This window comes from Andrographis paniculata, unplaced genomic scaffold (assembly GCF_009805555.1).
Source record: "Andrographis paniculata isolate CXL003 unplaced genomic scaffold, ASM980555v1 Contig98END, whole genome shotgun sequence".
Classification (NCBI taxonomy): Eukaryota; Viridiplantae; Streptophyta; class Magnoliopsida; order Lamiales; family Acanthaceae; genus Andrographis; species Andrographis paniculata.
Genome location: NW_026137637.1, coordinates 1,312,575 through 1,333,845, shown reverse-complemented (window position 1 = coordinate 1,333,845; position 21,271 = coordinate 1,312,575). Strand labels below are relative to the sequence as shown.

General features: G+C 32.4%; 1 protein-coding gene across 1 annotated transcript; it reads left to right on the top strand.

Annotated features, from left to right (window-relative positions):
- Positions 1-4,765: 4,765 nt before the first annotated feature.
- LOC127243725 (protein CHROMATIN REMODELING 20) lies at positions 4,766-20,882 on the top strand. The gene is made up of 24 exons (XM_051263878.1): positions 4,766-5,080; positions 5,446-5,508; positions 5,588-5,683; positions 5,767-5,859; positions 6,143-6,333; positions 6,414-6,672; positions 7,357-7,470; positions 9,024-9,107; positions 9,493-9,908; positions 11,871-11,961; positions 12,031-12,246; positions 12,690-12,809; positions 13,923-14,089; positions 14,175-14,316; positions 14,812-14,961; positions 15,045-15,100; positions 15,177-15,480; positions 16,021-16,153; positions 17,463-17,512; positions 17,726-17,952; positions 18,530-18,733; positions 18,816-18,894; positions 18,970-19,235; positions 20,112-20,882. Exons 1-24 carry the CDS (start codon positions 4,910-4,912, stop codon positions 20,587-20,589), a joined length of 4,170 nt encoding a protein of 1,389 aa, XP_051119835.1. The 5' UTR covers positions 4,766-4,909; the 3' UTR covers positions 20,590-20,882.
- The last annotated feature ends 389 nt before the right edge of the window (positions 20,883-21,271 follow it).

The window sequence follows — 21,271 nt, the reverse complement described above, 5'->3', positions numbered from 1 at the left end:
TAATTAATTTTATTTGTAAACTATATATATTTATTAAAATAAAATAAAAACATAAATATTATTATTTTATTTTTATATTAAAATTTTAAATAAAATAGAATAAATTTATTAAAAATTATAAATATAATAAATTAATCAATAATTAATATAATAAATAAATATATATAAAACTTATTATTTTATATTTTATATCATTCTTAATAAAAAAAAATATTCACATTTTTTAATAAAAACATATACTACTATTATTTTTCTTATATCTAAAATTAATTAAGAAAAATAAAATTATAATACATTCTTAACTTCAAATAACTAATAACAAAAATTTTAAAATTTTTAAAATTAAAAAAAAACAATTAAAAAATTTTAAAAGTTAAAATATAAATATCCTAAATTATCCATTTACATATACACAATTAATATTAAACAATTATTTTACCAAACACTTTAATTACAAACAACTAATTGAATCGGCTAATCAAATCAGTTAAACGATAACAGCTAATTGAATCAACTAAAAACTACGAGTTCCACTTATCTAACAATTGAATTTAAGCAATCAATTATCAATTGGGCTCGGCCCATCTTATCCATGGATCCAAGGCCCAAAATATATTTAACAATCCCATCAAATAAAAAAAACATTACCTCCGTTTATTTTCTACTTTCGTCCGTCGCAGATAACTTGTTCTTACATTTTTTGGAAATATGATTATCCATTTTAATCACATTTTAAATTTTATAATTTTTTAAATTTTAATTAAATTATTTACTTATCTTAATCTTAATCTATAATTATTTTTACTGAATAATAATAATTTTTTATAGTATACTTTTTAATTGCTTACTAATATACTTTACCTAAATTTTCGTATCTACGGTAATAGAGCCACGGATGGAATATATATTTAACAATAAATATGGGTTAGTTCAAGTCCAATCCAACCATGGCCCAATCCCATTAATATATTGTTACGAAGTCCAAATATTTAAAGTGAGTGGAGTTTGTTTAGTTTTCTTAGGATGACAATGGCTCGGATCCAGCCGGACTCGAGATGCGACCACAAATATACATTGTTGGATCCAAGACCCAAATTAAATTTGGCTATATTTGGATTTGATCAATCCACTTCGAATAATACTTGACAGGATCTGCGAAATTTTTTCACAATTCTTAAATTTTAATTTAAAATTAGATTCAATTTTAGGTCCAGACCCGATATATTAAAATTTATGTACTCTCCCTATCCCAATACAATAGTCTTGTTTATCATTTTTGTCCGTCTCAAAACAATAGTCTTATTTCCATAAATAACCATATCACCGTAAAACTATCCATACTTTTTCATTTTTATTACACAATTGTTACTACTTTTTACACTAATATACTCACAATGGCAAAAAAGTCTTTTATCCATACTTTTTACCAATTATCAATACAATATTAATATTCTTTAAATCCCTTGTCCAACCGAATTAAGACTATATTTATGAGACGGAGTGAGTATTATATATATTATCAGTTTCGTATCTGAAACGAGTCCACCCTTAGACTCAAGATTCGGTCCAAACTCGATAAGAGTATATAATATCCGACCTATGTCCAATCCGATACCCGAAAAATTAAACCCGATTCCAAATACATGAATCGGATCTGGATCAAACATCGGATCTGTCCAAAGCCATCCTCAATTTTCTAATGTGAAAAAAAAAAAAGAAAAAATATTTTATCTTCTTTTTTCACCTAATACGCGGACGTAAAAATGTTGTAAACATAGGTATAAAGGTGTTTTTATTTAGTGAAGTTGTTTGAAGATATATATATATACATTTTAATATGGGATATAGGAAATTAGGTAAATAATACTCCATCTGTCCATATAGAAAGTATACATATTTATATTTTGGGACGTTCAATTATAAAATAATTATCTCATTAAATATCCTATTTTTTTTCACAAATATTCTTACTTTACATCACATTATTATTTTTATACAAAAAATAAGAACAAAAATATCACTACATTATTTTTATCTATCCATTATAATTAAAATACTATTATTTTTTAAACATCACATCAAAAATAAAGGTATATAAAAATAATAAATATGTGTAATATATTAAAGAAAATATATTTTGGGGAATTTGTGGAAGAACACACATTAAAAAAACATATGAATTGTAAATGCTTTATTGGGAAAGTGTCGATAAGATTTTAAATAAGTGACTTTGCAATTATCAACCAAACATGTCATATTATATGTAAAATTTAAATTTATGAATCTTGGGCCAAGACCTATGTAGGTTGTCTTTGGGCCAATATTAGTGAAAATACAATAGGGGTGTGTTTGTTTGGGGGATTGAATTTCCAATCCACTATTCATACTATTTTTTTTCCCCAAAAATATCAAATCAAACATTTATTTTTCATTTTTTATATTATACTAAAAATTAATTTTACATTCAAAACATCGTATCAACACCTATTTATATCACATCATACAACTATTCAAAATTCTAAATTTTTATTATTCAAATCCCAATTCAAAATCCAAACCCCCAAACAAACACACCCTGAGTGTGTGTTATTTTTATTTTAAATATAAATAATGTCCGTATAATAATTAAAAAAATTATATTACTTTCGTTCGACTCTAAAAGTTTCATTTATTTTATGCGTGTTAATTTTTAAATATTAATTATTATATTAAAATATAGTACAAATTAATAAAAAATTACAAAAATATTTTCATTAGTGTAATGACATGTGTAAAATAAAATATAAAATATAAGAATATTTTTAATATTAACTACAATGACGCAAAAGGTAAATGTAACTTTTAGAAGCGGACGAAACGAGTATAAAAATATTAAATCAAATTATCATCTTTACATTTTTTTTTTTTTTCTTTTTGGTAACGGACCTCTTACTTATATTTAAAATATAGTCATACATATATTACAAATTTTAAAATTATCCTTTATTTCCAATAAAAATGATGCAGAATTGGTTAGAAATAATGAATTAAATATATTTATACTAATATTGAAATAAATAATTGAAATATAAGATATAAGGAAATAATAAAATGAATATAACAATTTCAAAAGAATACACATAGAAAGATTGTAAGTTAATATAATTATTGTTAATTTAAACAATTAGTAATGAAAAAAAATGTTTAATTATTTTTAAATTTTATGGTAATTTTATTATTATTATTATTATTATTATTATTATTATTATTATTATTATTAATTAAAGTAAGAGCACATTTTAAATATTTAACATGATATTATATAAAAATAAATAAATATTTAATAACTTCTTTTTAATTAACGAACAATATTAAAAACTAAATACTTGTGGTTCGTTTGTTTAGTAAAATAATTTGAAGATGTATTTTTTTATATAAGACATAAGAAATATATAAATAATATAAAAATAATGAATATGTGTAATATATTAATTATTTTGAAAAAATATATTTATTGAAAAATATGTTTTTCAACACACCCATATAACATTTTTTTGCATTTATTTTTTAATTCGTAAATGTCAAAATTACGTTACAATTCTATCGGTTTGTAATTTTATTATTTTTATTTTAACAAATATTAATAATTAACTTGCCATAAATTTTTATTTGTTACTTTTGTAGCAATAATTTAATAAATTTCATACTATAATCATTTTAATTTATTTATTTTTATTTCTACCTATTTTATTTTAACATTAAAATATTATTATTATTTATTTTATGTGCCCGTACTTTTATCGGATGAAAGAGTATAATTTAATACATTTTTCCTCATATTATTATAAATAAATGGTTGCAATTAATTTGCTTATTTGGTCAAATTAATACTATTATATTAACAATAAACTAATTGAAATAATTGGCAAATTATCATACACATCATATTACCAAGTTATCTGTATTAACACATATGTTACATAATGTACTATATACTCCATCCATTATAATATAATAATCTTATTTACTATTTTTGTCCGTCACAAAATAATTATTACACAATTGTTACTATTTTTTATATTAATACACTCACAAGGACAATTTTATCCATACTTTTTACCAACTACTAATAGAATATCAATATTCTTTAAATCCCATGCACAACCCAATTAAAACTGTAGTTTTGGGACGGAAGGAGTATTATATTAATATTTGCTGCATCAATATTTTTTATTTGAAGACATCATAATTTGATACATTTTTCCTTATATTATTATAAATAATTATTAATTCATCCGCCCCACATAATTTGTCCTTATTTTCTATTTTCGTTTGTCCCACATAATTTGTCCTTATTTTCTATTTTCGTTTGTCCCACATAATTTGTCATTTCTATTTTTAGAAATATAATTATGCACTTTAATCGCATTTTAAATTTTATAATTTTCTTAATTTTAATTAAACTCTTTACTTATCTTAATCTTAATCTATAATTATTTTTACTAAATAATAATTATTTTTTTACTAATAAAATTTCTAATTACTTACTAATTATATTTTACATAAACTCTCGTGTCTACAGTAATACACCCTAATTACATAGTTCAAAGGAACATGTGATAATGTAGGGGATGAAATGAAAGATTTGAATCTCGCCCCTCTTAAATGCGAATTAAAAAGGAAAAAAAAAAAAAAAAAAAAAAAAAAAAAAAAAAAAAAAAAAAGTGTACGGGTTTCTTGCGACAATGGATGATAGTAACTGCCCTTTGCCCAAACCAAACATGGGCCGAAACGACGTCGTCTCCATTTCCCCCAAATTTCTTCTCTAAACTAAACCCCTCCCTGCCTCCCGAGTCCAACTCTGACCCGTACTTCCACTTTCGTAGCAGTGTAAATCGATCTTTTTGTAACAGTTATCAGGAGGGGAGGGATGGTGGAAGAAGAAGAGAAGAAGAAGACTGAAGAACCAGTGCAGGAAGACGTCGAGGAGCTTGTCGGGGATGATTCTTCTGAAAATTCTGCCGACCATGAGGATAATGACGAAGAAGAAGAGGAGGATGGAGGCGGAGACGGAGAGGAAGGGGAAGGATTGCATCCTGAGGTTGATTCCCGACTTGATTCGATCTGGGTTTTCTCTGTTTTGTTTTTAATCAATTTTGTTTGTCGGATGAAGAATGTGGAGATTGCTCTTCTGGATCGAATTTGTTAGTTTTAGTTCGAAGTATTGTTCTTTGTTGTTTGTGATTGGGATTTTACTCTTTCGATTGTTCGTTTTTCTCTGTAGGTTTGGTTAACATGTTTTGTGCAATTCCGTGTTCCATTTCTTCGTTTGGTTTAGTTTTTTTTTTGAAGCTTTTAGTAGTAATCATGTGGTTTCGAAGTAAATTGCATTTTTGTAGTGTCTTTTAATTCTTTTTATGGTTAATTTCCTTTTTAGAAAAATTCACATATGCTTGGTGTTTGCAGGAGCCATTGACGGAGGAGGAGATAGAAGAGCTTATTGCTGAGCTCTTAGATGTCGAAAGCAAAGTAAATAGTTATGACCTTACTTTATTCGAGGAGGGATTTTGTTATTGTAGTTGAATGCTACTAACTCAAATGCTTGTAGGCTGCTGAAGCTCAAGAGGCTCTGGAGGAGGAATCCCTAGCCAAAGTAGAAGCTGATGTTCGAAAGGAATTGGCACAGTCGTCGTCGGGTGATGAGGTAGTTAATTGCATTGTTTTCCATACTATTTGTTTGCCTTTTTTATTGTTTTCCTTGTGATTTTCAATTTTCTTTTGAATTAGTTGGAAAAGGCTGTCACGAATGAGATGGCTGCTTTCAAGGATGAGTGGGAAGTTCAGCTTGACGAGCTTGAGACTGAGAGTGCTCATTTACTGGTATGGCTTTTCAGTTTTGTTTTTAATTACATTAGAATGCAACAGTGGTTGTATTAGTTGGATTTTTAATTTTCTAGGTTTCTGATTTTGATTATTCGAAGAAATGAACTTGAATTTGGGATTAGAGTACTAATTGCTCCATTGATTTATACCATAGGATATTTAGTACGGTTCTCTGCAATTTGTTCTTTACAAGTGTCTTTTCAGTTATTGGAGTATATTTAAATCCAACTTATAGAAGAATCGATGTTTATGCTTTACAAATTCATTTGTCGGTGGGTAGGAGCAACTTGATGGTGCTGGGATTGATCTTTCCAGTCTCTATAAGTGGATAGAAAAGCAAGCTCCAAATGCTTGCCACACTGAAGCCTGGAAAAAGAGGACTCATTGGGCTGGAACTCAACTGCCGGTTGATGCAACTGAATCAGTTGCAGAGGCTGAAAAGTATCTCAACGTGCACAGGCCCGTGAGAAGGTTCATTCTCAGCCTTTGCAGCAAGTTAATATATCCAACGATAAACTTGATTTTTTAACTAAAATCTTCATGTAGGGCAGACGGCATGGCAAAGTCTTAGAGGAGGGCGCTAGTGGTTTCCTCGAAAAAAAAGTTGGGACAACTGAAACCAGTACATCTGTAAATGATACAGTAAATGACTCGGTAAATGTAGATTGGGATTCTTTCAGCAGAATGTGCTCTGATAAGTCAAGTTTGGAGGCCATCTCTTTTGGCAGCAAGCACTGGGCTTCTGTCTACCTAGCCAGCACCCCTCAGCAAGCTGCTGAACTGGGACTGAAATTTCCAGGAGTTGATGAGGTGAAATACATTTGATTCTTCGATACTGATTTATTCATTGTCTACTGGCCAATACATTGCTCATAATTACAAAGCTTTTTCTGACTTATCCCTAGTTAACTAGAATTATGCTCTCATTTTTCAGTTTCTGTACTATAAATGTTTTAAAGTTTGTTGTTGCTGTCTGCACATACACTTTATTGGTGAAGGTAACTGATGTTCAAAAACAGTCATTGAATCATTGTAGAGGGAATCCCAATGATAGAGACCATTCTACTTTCCCCTAAAGGTTTTTAGTTAAAGTGTTAGTTGAATATGTCACATCCTAAAATAAATTTTGGCTCTTTAAAGTCGGCGTGCAGAGATATCATTTTGTCACATTTCGAAGCAGGTATATGTTGCTTGAAAGAGATCTGTAAATTGTATAATTTGGAGTAAGTTTTTTATTCAGGCAAACTAAAGACCTCTGATGCACAAAAGTTTATATGGTTCTGTTGGATGAATTGATATGGGAAGCAACGAGTGTTGCACTGAATCATTGGTTTTGTTGATGTAAATTTATCAAGACTATTACTTGCCTAATCGTTAAACTTCTGCTTTATAAGGATACCAAATGAGTTTGAAATTAAAGAACATCTATTTATTCTTTTTTACTTGATAGCATTCTTTTGAAGTTTTTATCCCTCACATTAACTATACTTACAGGTTGAGGAAATTGATGACATTGATGGTACTTCAAGTGACCCATTTGTTGCTGATGCTATAGCAAATGAAGGAGAACTGTATCTTACTGAAGAACAGAAGAGAAACTTTAAGAAGGTTGGCCATTCGTATTTTCTACCACAATTTGATCTGTTAATAGCATATTTCTCTTAACCAGTTACGATAACTAGAGAGAAATACTCACCTTCTATTGCAGTTCCATTGTCCAAAAGTGGTGATTCGTTGAGTTCATATCTTTTTCATCTTGAGAAGTTAATGTTATCAATCATTCAATGTACCTTATATTAAGTGAAAGCAGTGGCTATGTGATTCAGTTTGATCACTGTTGTCATGGCGTCGGCATGGCGTCCTGGCGCTTTTGGAGGAGCGCCGGGACTCTTCGCTTCGCCATATTAAAGAAGGCAGCTTGGCGATGCCTTAGCAATGCTGTGGCGTCACCTCAATGACGCCACAGTGATATCATGGCACTGGGCAGGCTAGCCCAGAGCCTTACGAATCTCAAGCCCAGCCCAGCCCAAGCCCAAACCACATCAACCTCAACCCTAAACCTTTAACCCTATCTAACCCTAGCTTGTCATCCTCTTTCTCCCTGCTCTCCTCTACTCTCTCCTGGTCTAGCCGCTGTTGTCCGCCGCTCTATACAGCCGCTTCATCCCTCCGTGGTGTTTTATCCACGGATTAAGACTCAGTATTTTTAATTTTATTATCGGCTTCAGTGCTCCAGCCTCCAATAGTGCTATTTTTTCATTTATACTATTATGGTATTAGTGTTATTAGTTCTTATTTTTTGTGTAGTTATTTATTTTTATTGTTTTTTGTTAGTAATTTTGTATGTTCTTGATATGTTACTATAATTTTATTTGGACATTAATTTCTTAAAAGATATAATACATAAGTTTTTATACACTTGCGCTGTGTTCGCCATTTTTTCCCATGGCGGCATGGCGGTCCACGGGCGCCGCACCGCAAAAGGGCACCGTGACAATTTTACTTTGATCGCCTATATGATGCATTAACATGGAATTGATGATGAACATGCCATTTATTGTTTGTAATGATTCCTTATTCTTCTAAATTAGAAGTGTGCTACTGAAAGTATTTCCATAAGGACATTCTTTCCAACTCATATTTCTGTCCGCGTCAAAATTAGCTAGCCACATTTTGTTAGAAAGGTTATTCTACTAGAATCCAAAAGCATCATTTCTCTCTCAGCTTCTGGAAATAATTGGATTGAACATTTCAAAAATAGTGTTTGCTATAGGATTGATTACAAATAAATGTTGGTATGTCCTGAAATTTTCTGCTTACAGTGGTATAAAGGAAGTATTTAAGTAAAAAAATCATTGCATTTGACAAGGCTGTAGACAAAGATATCATGTTGGTACTAAAGCAAGGAATGGAATGAATGCTAAAAGAAAATTACAAATTATCACTTAAATACAGATATTGAAGTGGTAATTAAGGAAAAAAATCCATCTTGGAGAATTAAGGAACTGGAATTAATTCATTCATGTTGATTCTCAAATCAACAGCAAGCCTTTCAGTAAACATATTGAGAGAAACTGTTTTACAATATTAGAAAATATGTATTTCTTCCTTTTACATTAGTTAAAATGATTTTGGTCTTTTCCTTGTTATTTTCTTCACAGGTTAAAGAGGAGGATGATGTAAATGCTCATCGAAAGCTTAACATTCGCTTAAAACAAAGGAGACACAGGAAGAAAAGGAAAAAGGTAAAAACTTCAAAGCATTTGGTTCTGTCCCTGATTTTTATCATTTTTCATTTTCAATGTCCAGTCCAGTTTGATTATGATTTCATTCTGTTTATTTTCATCTTTACGATCATGCAAAGGGATATGATGCACTGAGTGCGTGAATGATTGTTGTTTTATACATCGTCAAATGGGTCTTTTTCAGACAATGTGGCTATATGCTTGATATTGTAGAGCACAAATCAGTCTGTTTCCACTTACACATTTTTCAATCATTTATTTTGTTGGAAAATTATTACATATGGTCACTATCCAGTTTTGATCTTGGTTAGCCACAACTATCATATCTTATTACTACTGACATATCATCTTGTCTTGTTGTTTTGTTTTACCTTTGATACTGAAGGGAACGCTTTCCTTCGCTGATGGCTTGAGGGATCAACTAGATGATTTCACAATTCATGAGGATCGCACTGATGCAAGTGATATTGGTGATCAAGAACTAATTAGTGATGCAAACAGGTTGCCTGTTGTTGATGATGAAGAGAATGCAAAGAGTGGTTATGATGCCTCCTTGACAAATGGCTCAACATCCCCAGACTTAGTTGACTCTAGGGGAGTCAAGCGTGATCGTGAAAGTGATGAAGCTCAGCCCGATGGCAAAAAATGCTGTACAATTACTGCTGATAGTGATAATGAAGCTCAACCAGTTGAAAATGCATCTTCACACATGGAGGAAGCTACCAAAGTAGATGGTCAAATGACTTCTAGTTCAGATTCTGATTCAGATGATTCAGATTCTGTTACCGGTGTCACTACAAGGTACACTGATTTACATTGATGATCGTGTTTATTGTTCAAGACCACAGATAGTATCTAACCAGCGCTGGAGAGTTGAATTGACATAGATTATCGGGTGTTTAAATCCCAACCATACTGAAAATTCACATGCAGAATTTTGAATTATTTAGACTGTTATGTTCACTCAAAAGCTTGGATAGTTATCTTCCATTTTATAGATAATAATTGTCACTGCCATTGTTGTCACTGCGTCGCCATGGCGTCTTAGCGCTTTTTTAGGTGCGCCGCAACTCTTCGCCTCGCCTTATTAAAGAAGGCGGTTTGGCGATGCTTTAGCGACGCCTCAACAAAGCCACGGAGATGCCATGGCACTGGGCAGGCTAGCCCAGAGCCTTGTAAGTCTCAAGCCCAGCCCAAGTCAACCTCTAAACCTTAAATCCGATCGAACCCTAATTTGTCATTCTTTCTTCCCTCTTCTCTGCTCTCTCTTGGTCTCGTTGCTATTATCCGCCGTGGTGTTTTTCCGCAGATTAAGAATCAATTATTTCTAATTTGTTATCTACTTTATTGCTCTGATAGTGCTATTCTTTTATTTATCTATTTATACTATTAGTATTAGTATCTGGTCTATTGCCTTACCGTCCCACCTTATTTATTCACTATTTCTATTTCCATTCGTCTCACCTTATTTGTTTCTTATTATTTAGGAAAAATGATTATATATTTTAATCATATTTTAAATTTCATAATTGATAATTTTTGTAATCTTAATTAAATTAATTAGTTATCTTAATTTTAATATATAATTATTCATATTATATAATAATTATTTATACTAATATATTTTTAATTATTTACTAATTATATTTTACTTAAATTCTTTATTTACAGTAAATTGGAACAAAATGTTTTCGTAGGGAGTATTATTTACTTTCCGTCGCCTAAAAATATTTTGATTTTTTTATTAGTAAAAATTACTCTACTTTTTGTACCTTTTTATTATAAAAGGTAAAAAGTACACACCTAATTAGAACCTGTACCCAAAAGTTTGAGCACATTTTTGCCGACGGAGGAAGTATTATTTATTGTGTAGTTATTATTTTAAAATTTTAAATCAACTTCTTATTTTTGTTTTAGTTATTTTATATTTTCTTGATATGTTACTATAAAATTAATTATAGACATTAATTTCTTATAAGATAGAATTTATATACATTTACTAGTTTTTATACATGTGTGCCTTGTTTGTGATAGAGAGCAGGGACAAAAGCACGGGAAAGAGAAGGGGGGCAAGGCCTCTCTTAGTGTATGTGGGAACGGTCTTAGGCTTGCTTTCGCATGCTTGGTCTTTCATATTTATTTGGATTGGGTTAATTTTATTTATTATATGGACTTATTCTAATTTGATAAGTAGGGTTTAGATAGTAGTATTTAAGGAGTAGATAGGGTTTTGAGACAGCCATTCTGGAATTTTGGAATTTGTTTTCTGGGATTCTGTGAGGGTTAAACTGATCCTATTGGGTTTTATTTTTTATTTTTGGCATCCATTCTGCTATTATGATGACAGGGTTTATTTGTGACTTTTCTTGCCTTTCGTTCTCTAGTTGTAGCATTTAATACTTTTGACATGAAAGCTTGGTATCAGAAAAGAAGAGACAAGACTTTTTTCCTCTGAATTTTTTGTTATATTCACGTGTCTGGGGAGCTTGATATCTACATTAGGGATTTTGGGAATTCTTTCTTTCTTATTTCCTCATTTCCAATTTAGTGTCTTTTTGGTTTGTCTGGAAAATTTATACTGGTCAGATATCTAGTTTGATAATTGAATTAGAAATGAACTTTTTCACAAGCTTGGGGTGATTGATAACCCTTGTTCCTCTTGTTATATTATTATTCAATACATGCTTCTGTTGTTTCATTTAATTATCCTTTTTGGAATTTAGATATTATTCTGAACATTTGTTGTCTGACCTCCTGTCTCAGCACTAGGAGAAGACGTAAAAAGAAAATTCGAAGGATCATTGATGATACAGAACTGGGGGAAGAAACTAAAAAGAAAATTGCAATTGAAAAGGTAAAATTTTCTCATGTGTTATATATTTAATTTCTCTTATCAACATTTTGGCTGCATATACTGTCACAGGAACGTCAAGAGCGGCTTAAATCTTTGGAAGCGCGGATTTCTTCCAAATCTGTTACAATGACTTATTCAACCAGTAAAGTGAGTTCATTTGATGGCACTACTGCAGAAATGCTAGGTGATGCAACTGCAGGTTACATTGTAAATGTGGTGAGAGAGGAAGGTGAAGAGGCTGTGAGAATACCTCCAAGCATCTCAGGGAAATTAAAACCACATCAGGTTTGGCTAGTTTAAGATTTTCTTCCCTACGCTATTAATTATGTAAAGAAATGAAATCTGAACTTTGAAGTTATCTATATTTGGTAGCCTCCTTGATGCTAATGGAGATTCCATTCTTTATCTGGAATTTGGTTCAATTTGGCAATTCCTATAGTTTCTTTTCTCGGTATTATGTTGTTCCTAAACTGCAGGAAAGTTTTATGATTATTGTTTAAATTTGAATTCTACAATTGCTTGAATGGAATAACTCATGTACATTTTGACATCTACCACAGTTTTGAAGTAATGGCAGTTATTTGGAGTAATGAAATCGTGCATTTGTTATTCCAACTTTGTTTCATCATTGAACTATTTTTCTGGATATGCTGTGACCTAGTAATATTATAACATTGTACGTATGTACATTAACTGGGTTAAGTAATCCTAATAATTAGCTGGTTCAGGTTGCAGGGATTCGGTTTATGTGGGAAAATATTGTTCAATCTGTGCGGAAAGTGAGGTCTGGCGACAAAGGTCTTGGTTGCATTTTGGCACATACTATGGGGTTAGGCAAAACCTTTCAGGTACAATTTATAAACTTCTATTACTTCTAATCACTGCCAGTTCTTTTCTATCAATGCATCTACCTGTATAATTTCACTTAAATGAGTTGTAGCATGGCGTATGTGATTTATTGTTCTGATATGTAGTTTCAAACCTTCCACTGATATTTTAACATCTTGCCAAACTTTTAACTCTGTAGTTAGGGGTGCACACGGGATTGGACTGACAAACCGGTCAGATTCTTGCCCTATCTGATACGGTCCTAAAAATTTGTTTGGGACAATTCTTGTTCCAATCATCTCCTGAATATTTTTTGTCCAGTCTTGTCAACAATAATATAGTTGTCCATATCCATTTTGGAAAATTTGAGAATTTTATTAATTATTTTGCTCTAGAATGAAAAAATCTAGTTAAATATAACTATGATAATAAAAGATCAGTAATTTGAATTTTTTATAATAAATAACTCAAAAACGTTTTCTTTATTGTTTGTAAACTATATGTTATAACATGAAGAAAAGATTAAAGTGAAATTGTATGAACTTACTACATGTTTACATTTATTTAAGAAACCAAGGTTATTGTTATATCTCCAGTATATCCAATATATATATATATGTATACATATTATAATCAGAATTTGCAAATTATACAACTACACTAAGAATGACATTGAGTTGGGAGCAAGAATGGTGAAAATCAGGATGGAACACTCTTGTCCCAGTTATGTCCCAAAATTTTGTTGGGGTTGAAAAGCTGTCCTTGTCACTTCCCAATGTATCCCATACTGATATTGTCTCCAATATTTTGCGATTGACTTTCTGTCTGTGCCCACCCTTACGTGCAGTGTAAATATTTTCTTTGATCTCCTTCGTTATATTAGGCCCCTTTTATCTTCAATAATAATTAAATTAAGATATAATTTCATGCTGTATTGTGATTGTGATAAAAGTTTGATATTATTATTAATTGTTATGCAATTTGATTTCAAACTGTTACTATGGTGTGAAGTCCAATCTACTACATGGAATTCTAATATTATGTCTAGATTTGGTATTTTGCTCATCTATGTGTAGATGATGCAAAGTACCTCTAAAATGATGATCCTTGAAAGATCTAATTTGTGCATACAGGTCATTACTTTTCTCTACGCCGCTATGAGAAGTGTTGACCTAGGTTTAAGAACTGCACTCATTGTAACACCAGTGAGTGTTATACACAATTGGCGGTTTGAGTTCATGAAATGGAGGCCACTTGAGCTGAAGCCTCTTCGTATTTTCATGCTTGAAGATGCTCCAAGGTTTGACTTATCTGTTTGATTATTACATATTTAAAACTGGTAAAGACACTGTAAATGATACATCTTCATATCTTTATTTCCTCAGGGAGAGAAGGGTTCAGTTGCTCACAAAGTGGAGAATTAAAGGTGGGATCTTCATAATTGGTTATTCAGCATTCCGCAATTTATCTCTTGGAAAGTATGTCAAGGACAGGGACCTAGCCAGAGCAATTAGTCATGCACTTCAGGTGATATATCATTAGATATTCTGATATTGAACATTTTTAGTTTTTGGCTGACTATAATATCTACATCCCTTTCATAATTATTCTGATTTTTTTTACATGCCTCGATGGGATAGCTATGTATTTCATCCTTCCCTATCATGGCACTTGTGGCATGCTAATGTGTGATATCACGAATTATTTTCGAGACAATAGACAAAAAATGGAAGAAATTTCTGCAACTATAGTACTATACTTCAATATTCTTTTTACTTTACAACATTAATCTAAATACTTTGGTTGTTGTACATTGTTTCTAGCACATGTCAAAATTAGACTTCGGTGGTTAGGACTTTACACTTGTTAATATTTCGTTACTTGCAATTTCAATTTTAATTTTCTATTATTATATTTTTGAAATCTTCTCAGCCTCCTACGTAATTTCCATAGTTCATGTAATTATTGAACCGTAAGTTATTAGCAAGGACTTTTTATTATGAAGACGGTATTTGTTGACAGGAAGGACCTGATATCCTAGTTTGTGATGAAGCCCATATTATCAAGAACACCCGGGCTGATACAACTCAAGCATTGAAACAAGTGAAGTGCCAGAGAAGGATTGCATTGACTGGGTCGCCTCTTCAGAACAATCTGATGGAGTACTATTGTGTATGAATTTCAAACTACATCTTTGGATCTGATGTGTTGTGTGAATCATCATCTCTAATCATTTAAAGGTTTGTCTGTAACAGATGGTTGATTTTGTCAGGGAAGGATTTCTTGGTAGCAGCCATGAGTTTAGGAACCGGTAATAATGGCGTTCATGCTTCTCTTTGTGGAATTTATTCTCTTGCATCATGATTACTGTTTCCTGTCCTTTTCAGTTTCCAGAATCCCATAGAAAATGGTCAGCACACCAATTCTACTGCAGACGATGTAAAGATAATGAATCAAAGATCTCATATTCTCTATGAACAGCTAAAAGGATTTGTTCAGAGAATGGACATGAATGTCGTTAAAAAAGATTTGCCCCCGAAAACGGTGTTTGTCATCTCCGTGAAGTTATCTACATTACAGAGAAAACTGTATAAGAGATTTCTTGATGTCCACGGTTTCACAAAAGACAAGGTCTCAGGTGAAAGGATAATTAAGAGATCCTTTTTTGCTGGGTACCAGGCCTTGGCTCAGGTGTGTCCTTAGTTTTTTAATGGCTTCATGAATTTTCTTATCCTTTCATATAAATGTTAAGAGAGTCTTAGCTATTACATCAGCTTCTAAGCATGTAATATTGAAGCCTAAGTAATTTGCTCGAGAGTATTGTTCTGTGTCTTGTAACGCAGACCTGTACCTACAATTGTTTGAATCATAGACGAGCATGATTTTTTGTTTTCAAAGGGGGATCATTTAAGTTGAGCAGATTACATATCACTTTAGAACTCGATCCAGTTTGCCCTGCTCTACTACGTTATTACACATTTTTTTTTTTAAAAAAAATAATAATTCATTTTACCTGTGGCAACTGTGTTGAAAAATCAAACAGTTCTTATTACCTTATGTAGTATAGTCCCAGAATGACCAAACACTATATGGTTACAATTTTTATTTTTATTTTTTGGAAACCATCAAAGACATTTCTCATTCCATATTTATTTCCAACATGAGTACAAAAGATAAAATATAGTGCAGTTTTCTGTTTATTTTTATTCTATTCTGTTTTCTTTCTTGTAGATTTGGAACCATCCTGGAATTTTGCAACTAAGGAAAGAAAACAAAGAGTCTAGTAGATGTGAAGATCTAGAGAATTTTCTCGCAGATGATTGCTCTAGTGATGAGAATGTTGACTACAATGTTATCTCTGGAGGTACCTTCTGATGCATATTAGTGATTTGTTTAGTATATCACCAATTCAAGAATGCTTTCACATATTCAGGACTGATTATTTTTAACATTCTCTGTTTTATAATCTGCACAAATAGTTCCCTGAATTCTTATAATTTGGAATAGATTTTATCATACATAGGTGGCTAGGTTCTACTTTAGTGTTGTAGAAGTGATGGCATGGTAAATGTGCACACTACTTCGTTGGAAATTGATAATATACTATATAGTAATTTTTTAAGGGTGTGCTCTTTTGTGTCTTTGTCTTCATTTTGATAGTTTCTAGGTGAACATGGTAGTTGGATGCGATGTGTTGTATGGAAAGTGGGTGTTGTATGCGATATTTTTGGAGGTAAAAATAATATATTGAATAGTAAATAGATGGGAACGAAAACACAAAAGAATACAATACACTCTTTTAAGTTTTTAGTAACTGTTTGTGGAGAAAAGTCAAGGAATTGATAAAGATGTATGCATCAAAGTGAAGTAGGTTGGAGTTAAATAGAAAAGTAATCAGAAATACTTCTATAGGTTTGAGAGTACTACCATAAGGTCAGCTATACTGTATATATTCTGGGCAATAAGATGTGAATAAGAACAAAACGCCGGGATAGAGTGTGCTGAGGTTGATATCCAGGAACATTAAACTATATGCTGACAGTAGAAACTATATGTCAGAAAATGATATACATTCTTAAAATGTATGTATAGGATATCTGTACATACCTCCTAGAAAGTAGTTGATCAATAATCGCTAAGCTTAATCCTGAGATCAATAAGCTTTGGTACCTCACCTTCTGATGCCAATTCATATCTTTTGACCATATCCCTCATTGTTCCAATGGATTGGAAGACGCCTTTACGAAATATGGTGCCCCTGAGCACTCAGATTTTGTAGTTTGATTTTGATCCTCTATGACTTAGTTCTCTGGGTTTCTATTGGGTATCTCCTTTGTACTACTTATCATCCAATTATAAAATTCCCTTTTCCTTCTAAAAATAATATAATAGAAGTAATAGGGGAAGGGGGCCATTATAAATTGGAAAAGAACGGTAATATACATCTTTAAATTTAGATCAAAATATATGTTCTATCGAACAAATAGAAACATTATCAACTAAATAGATCCCATATACTAGGAAAATACTTGTGAGAAACTAAATAGATCCCATATACTAGGAAAAATACTTGTGAGAAACGTAATGAACTTTGAAAATAGTTGTGCCCCTGCTGATGCCTAAAGAGCTAGATGTTAGATATTCTCATACTTCGTACATTTTTCATATTGCAGAGAAGCTCAGCAACCATCACAGAAAGAATGACACTGGATTTTATCACGAGGTGTGGACCTTAATTTACTGTCTCCCATTTCCTATGTAAACAATTGCTATTTATTTAGTTATTTAGTGTGTTAATGGTCACTCGGTTAATGTATTTTTCCTATTTGTAATTTCATATGTGCTTTTATACTCTCTTAGACCTGGCTATTTCCATCAATATTCTTTTGAGTTGTTAATATGCATATATATATATATATCATCAATTTGCTAACAGGATTGGTGGAGAGATCTTTTAATGGGGAACAATTATATGGACATCAATCAAGGTGGAAAAATGGTTTTGCTACTTGATATCCTAACAGCGTGCTCGAACATGGGTGATAAAGCACTCGTTTTCAGCCAGAGCATACTAACTTTGGACCTTATAGAGAAATATCTTTCAAAATTACCTCGTCCTAGGAAGAATGGGAAATGTTGGAGGAAAGGGAAGGACTGGTACAGGTATGTGTGGTTACAATATAGCAGAACAATATCAATAATATCAACTTACATCTGTGCAATATTTGGAGCGATTATGATGAATCTCATTTTCTTTGCTTGCACCACGTACCACCATTATTTTGTGAATTAACATAATAATGATGAACCGGTTACCTTATTTATTTTGCATATATTGATTGTGTTGTTGCAAGGGAAAAGCCACCATTCTGTAATGTGGGCACTATCTTTAGCTGCATTCCAGCTTTTTGATTGTTTTGGCTCACAACTTCGTTGTATCTCTAGTTGATTTTGCATCACTGTTGTGAGATCTTTTCTCTAGTCTTTGCATTCGATGGGAGTTCTAGAAACCGATCAAATTAAGTCATGTACATGACATTATGTTTGCCTCATGTTATTCGAAAGAAAAAGGAAGATGTAAACTCCCATTGAGAGTACTTATGGATCCGTTTGTATTTATATTCTGAACTGTTCCATATTTCACTCTTGATTGTAGGCTTATGTCTTATTAACTATGCAAACAGGTTTATTTACACAAAATGTAATAAATAAATACTAAGCTCTTACCTTCGTTAAACAGGTTAGATGGAAGAACTGAAAGCTACGAGAGGCAGAGGTTGGTTGAGAGGTTCAATGAACCATTGAATAGAAGGGTTAAATGCGTCTTAATATCAACGAGGGCTGGATCCCTGGGGATCAACCTTCATGCTGCTAACCGAGTGATTATAGTCGATGGATCTTGGAACCCAACTTATGATCTTCAGGCTATATACCGGGTTTGGAGGTGCTCTACTGTGATTTCTATTAAGCAAAACATTGTAATAGACTTCAAGTTGCTGGTAAATTAAAATGCTTATTATTTGTAGGTATGGACAAACCAAACCTGTTTTTGCATACCGATTGTTGGCACACGCAACAATGGAAGAAAAAATCTATAAGCGTCAGGTAGTGTCCTATCACAAGGCCCCAATCCAATCTAGTTACTCTCTGAACAAAAATTAACTCGATAAAGTTCTACAGGTGACTAAGGAGGGCCTCGCTGCAAGAGTAGTCGATAGACAGCAGGTTCACAGGACAATGTCTAAAGAAGAAATATTACATTTGTTTGACTTCGGTGACGATGAAAATGCTGACATGATACCTGATTTGGGACAAGAAACTGGTGCTTCCACACCGGATGCAGCCAGTCACGTTGGAAACATATTGAAGCAGAAGATGCAACTGCCTCATGGGAGCTCATCTACGGACAAGTTGATTGAAAGTTTGATAAGCAATCATCATCCCAAGTAAGACTATGCTTACCCAATGATTATACTTACTTTTACAAATGAGATTAGTAATGAATTTAGTTAGCTTTATATATAATATTACAATAAATTTTGGTTGGTAACTATATTCACCAATTGAGCATCCCTTTGTGAATTCAAAGTGGTTCTGTTTTGTGCTATCATATGTGAAATATCGGTGTGCCAAATCACATGTCCTGTTTTTAACCATGACAGTATTTTCCTATATCTATACTGTTTAGTTGCAAAATTGCTCTTTGTAATCTTTCAACACAATCTAGGCTCCTAAGTTTGTTAGAAGCATTTGCGATGTTGTCATTATTGTATTAAACCAATATCTATACACGCTCTACTTCCATATTGAAATCTGCTTTTCCCGATCTTCAATCCCAATATGTTGTTTTACTCTCGAGCTGAATACATATTAGTCAGGATTGTATTAGTTTTAGACTCTGGATGATTAGAATTGAAATGAAAGATCTTTGCTGTTGCTTGGATAAATTCCTCGATTTTCGGAAGAATTACTTATAATCTATTTGTGGTTTGGAAAGTTTGCGCCGAATTCCTCCATGGTTTAGAAACTACATAAGGCTCCCTCATTTTAAAAAGTATCACACAGAATTCTCTAAAAATTACACAAGATTCCCTTGTGTTTACGAAAACATTGCACAAAAATAAATTCGGTGCAATATTTTCGAAAACACAGAGGGAGTCTCATGCAATTATTAAATTATGAAGAAAATAATGCAAGACTTTCCAAACCACAAATGGATTATAAACAATTTTTCCGTCGTTTTCCTTGCATTATAAATTTTTATCATTGGTTAAAATGTGTGATCTCGGAACATTTCTACATTTCTCTTGTGCTCTTTTCAGTTGGATTTCAAATTACCATGAACACGAGACCCTCTTGCAAGAAAATGAAGATGAGAAACTGTCTAAAGAAGAGCAAGACCTAGCTTGGGAGGTGTATCGGAAAACCCTCGAGTGGGAAGAGGTGCGGCGCGTATTTCCAGATGAAACAATGCACGAGCAGCAGAAAGCATCTGTAGGCGAACCTGCACCCGATCAGCAGCAGCAGCAGCCACGGCGCTCCATAACTGATTCTATGCTCAATTCAAAGCCCAATCCTCGTCCTCCAACCGTCACAACTCCTAAACATGACTATGCGCTCGAACGAGCAAGGCAGCGCCATACGTACATGTACGGGCTGCGACGCTGCACGAACCTCTCACACCTGCTGACTCTGAGGAGCCAACGGGTAAAGTTTGGAGACAAAGCAGTGTGCGGGGAGTGCGCCAAAGTGGTGCGCTGGGAGGACGTCACCGACAAATCCGACCCGAGAGTTGCCTGATCTTGTAATATCATTGCAGCAACGCCAGGTAACGACACTGATTTTCATTTCCTATTGAAACTTTTCTCCAAATTCTTACAGAGATGAAAATACAGATTAAGTCATTGCTCTGGTTCTTGATTTACTTATTTAGTTGCTGTAAAAAACTGTATTGATTTCTGCAAAACATATCTAAATTGCATAGAGTTTATTGGACACTTTTTGTGCAATCCCAAAGTATTATGCATGGAAAGGATGGAATGTATTCTAATATTTGAAGGTAGAAAGGTATAAATCATCGATTATTAATTTAATATTCTCTCCGTCCGGTTCAATGTATGTATACATTTATTTTTTGTACGTGGAAATATTAGTATTTAATGTGTGATGGGTATATAAGGGTTCACGTATATATTTATTTTTTGTACGCGAAAGTATTAGTATTTTATGTGCGATGGGTCTCTAAGGTGAAACGTAAGGATGTTTCAGTAATATGTGGGCTATATTTACTAAATTAAGAAATAGTTACGAGTTTGTGTTAGGCTGTCCTAGTATACCCCGGGGGAAGATCTCATGTCCGGAGAACTATGTAGGGGAGTGGAAAGCTCGAGTTGTAGATGATTTTTTCTATGATATAAAGAAATACTCTGAGGATACATGCGTCATTGGAGATGAGGTCACAGAGAAATACATACTTTGAGGA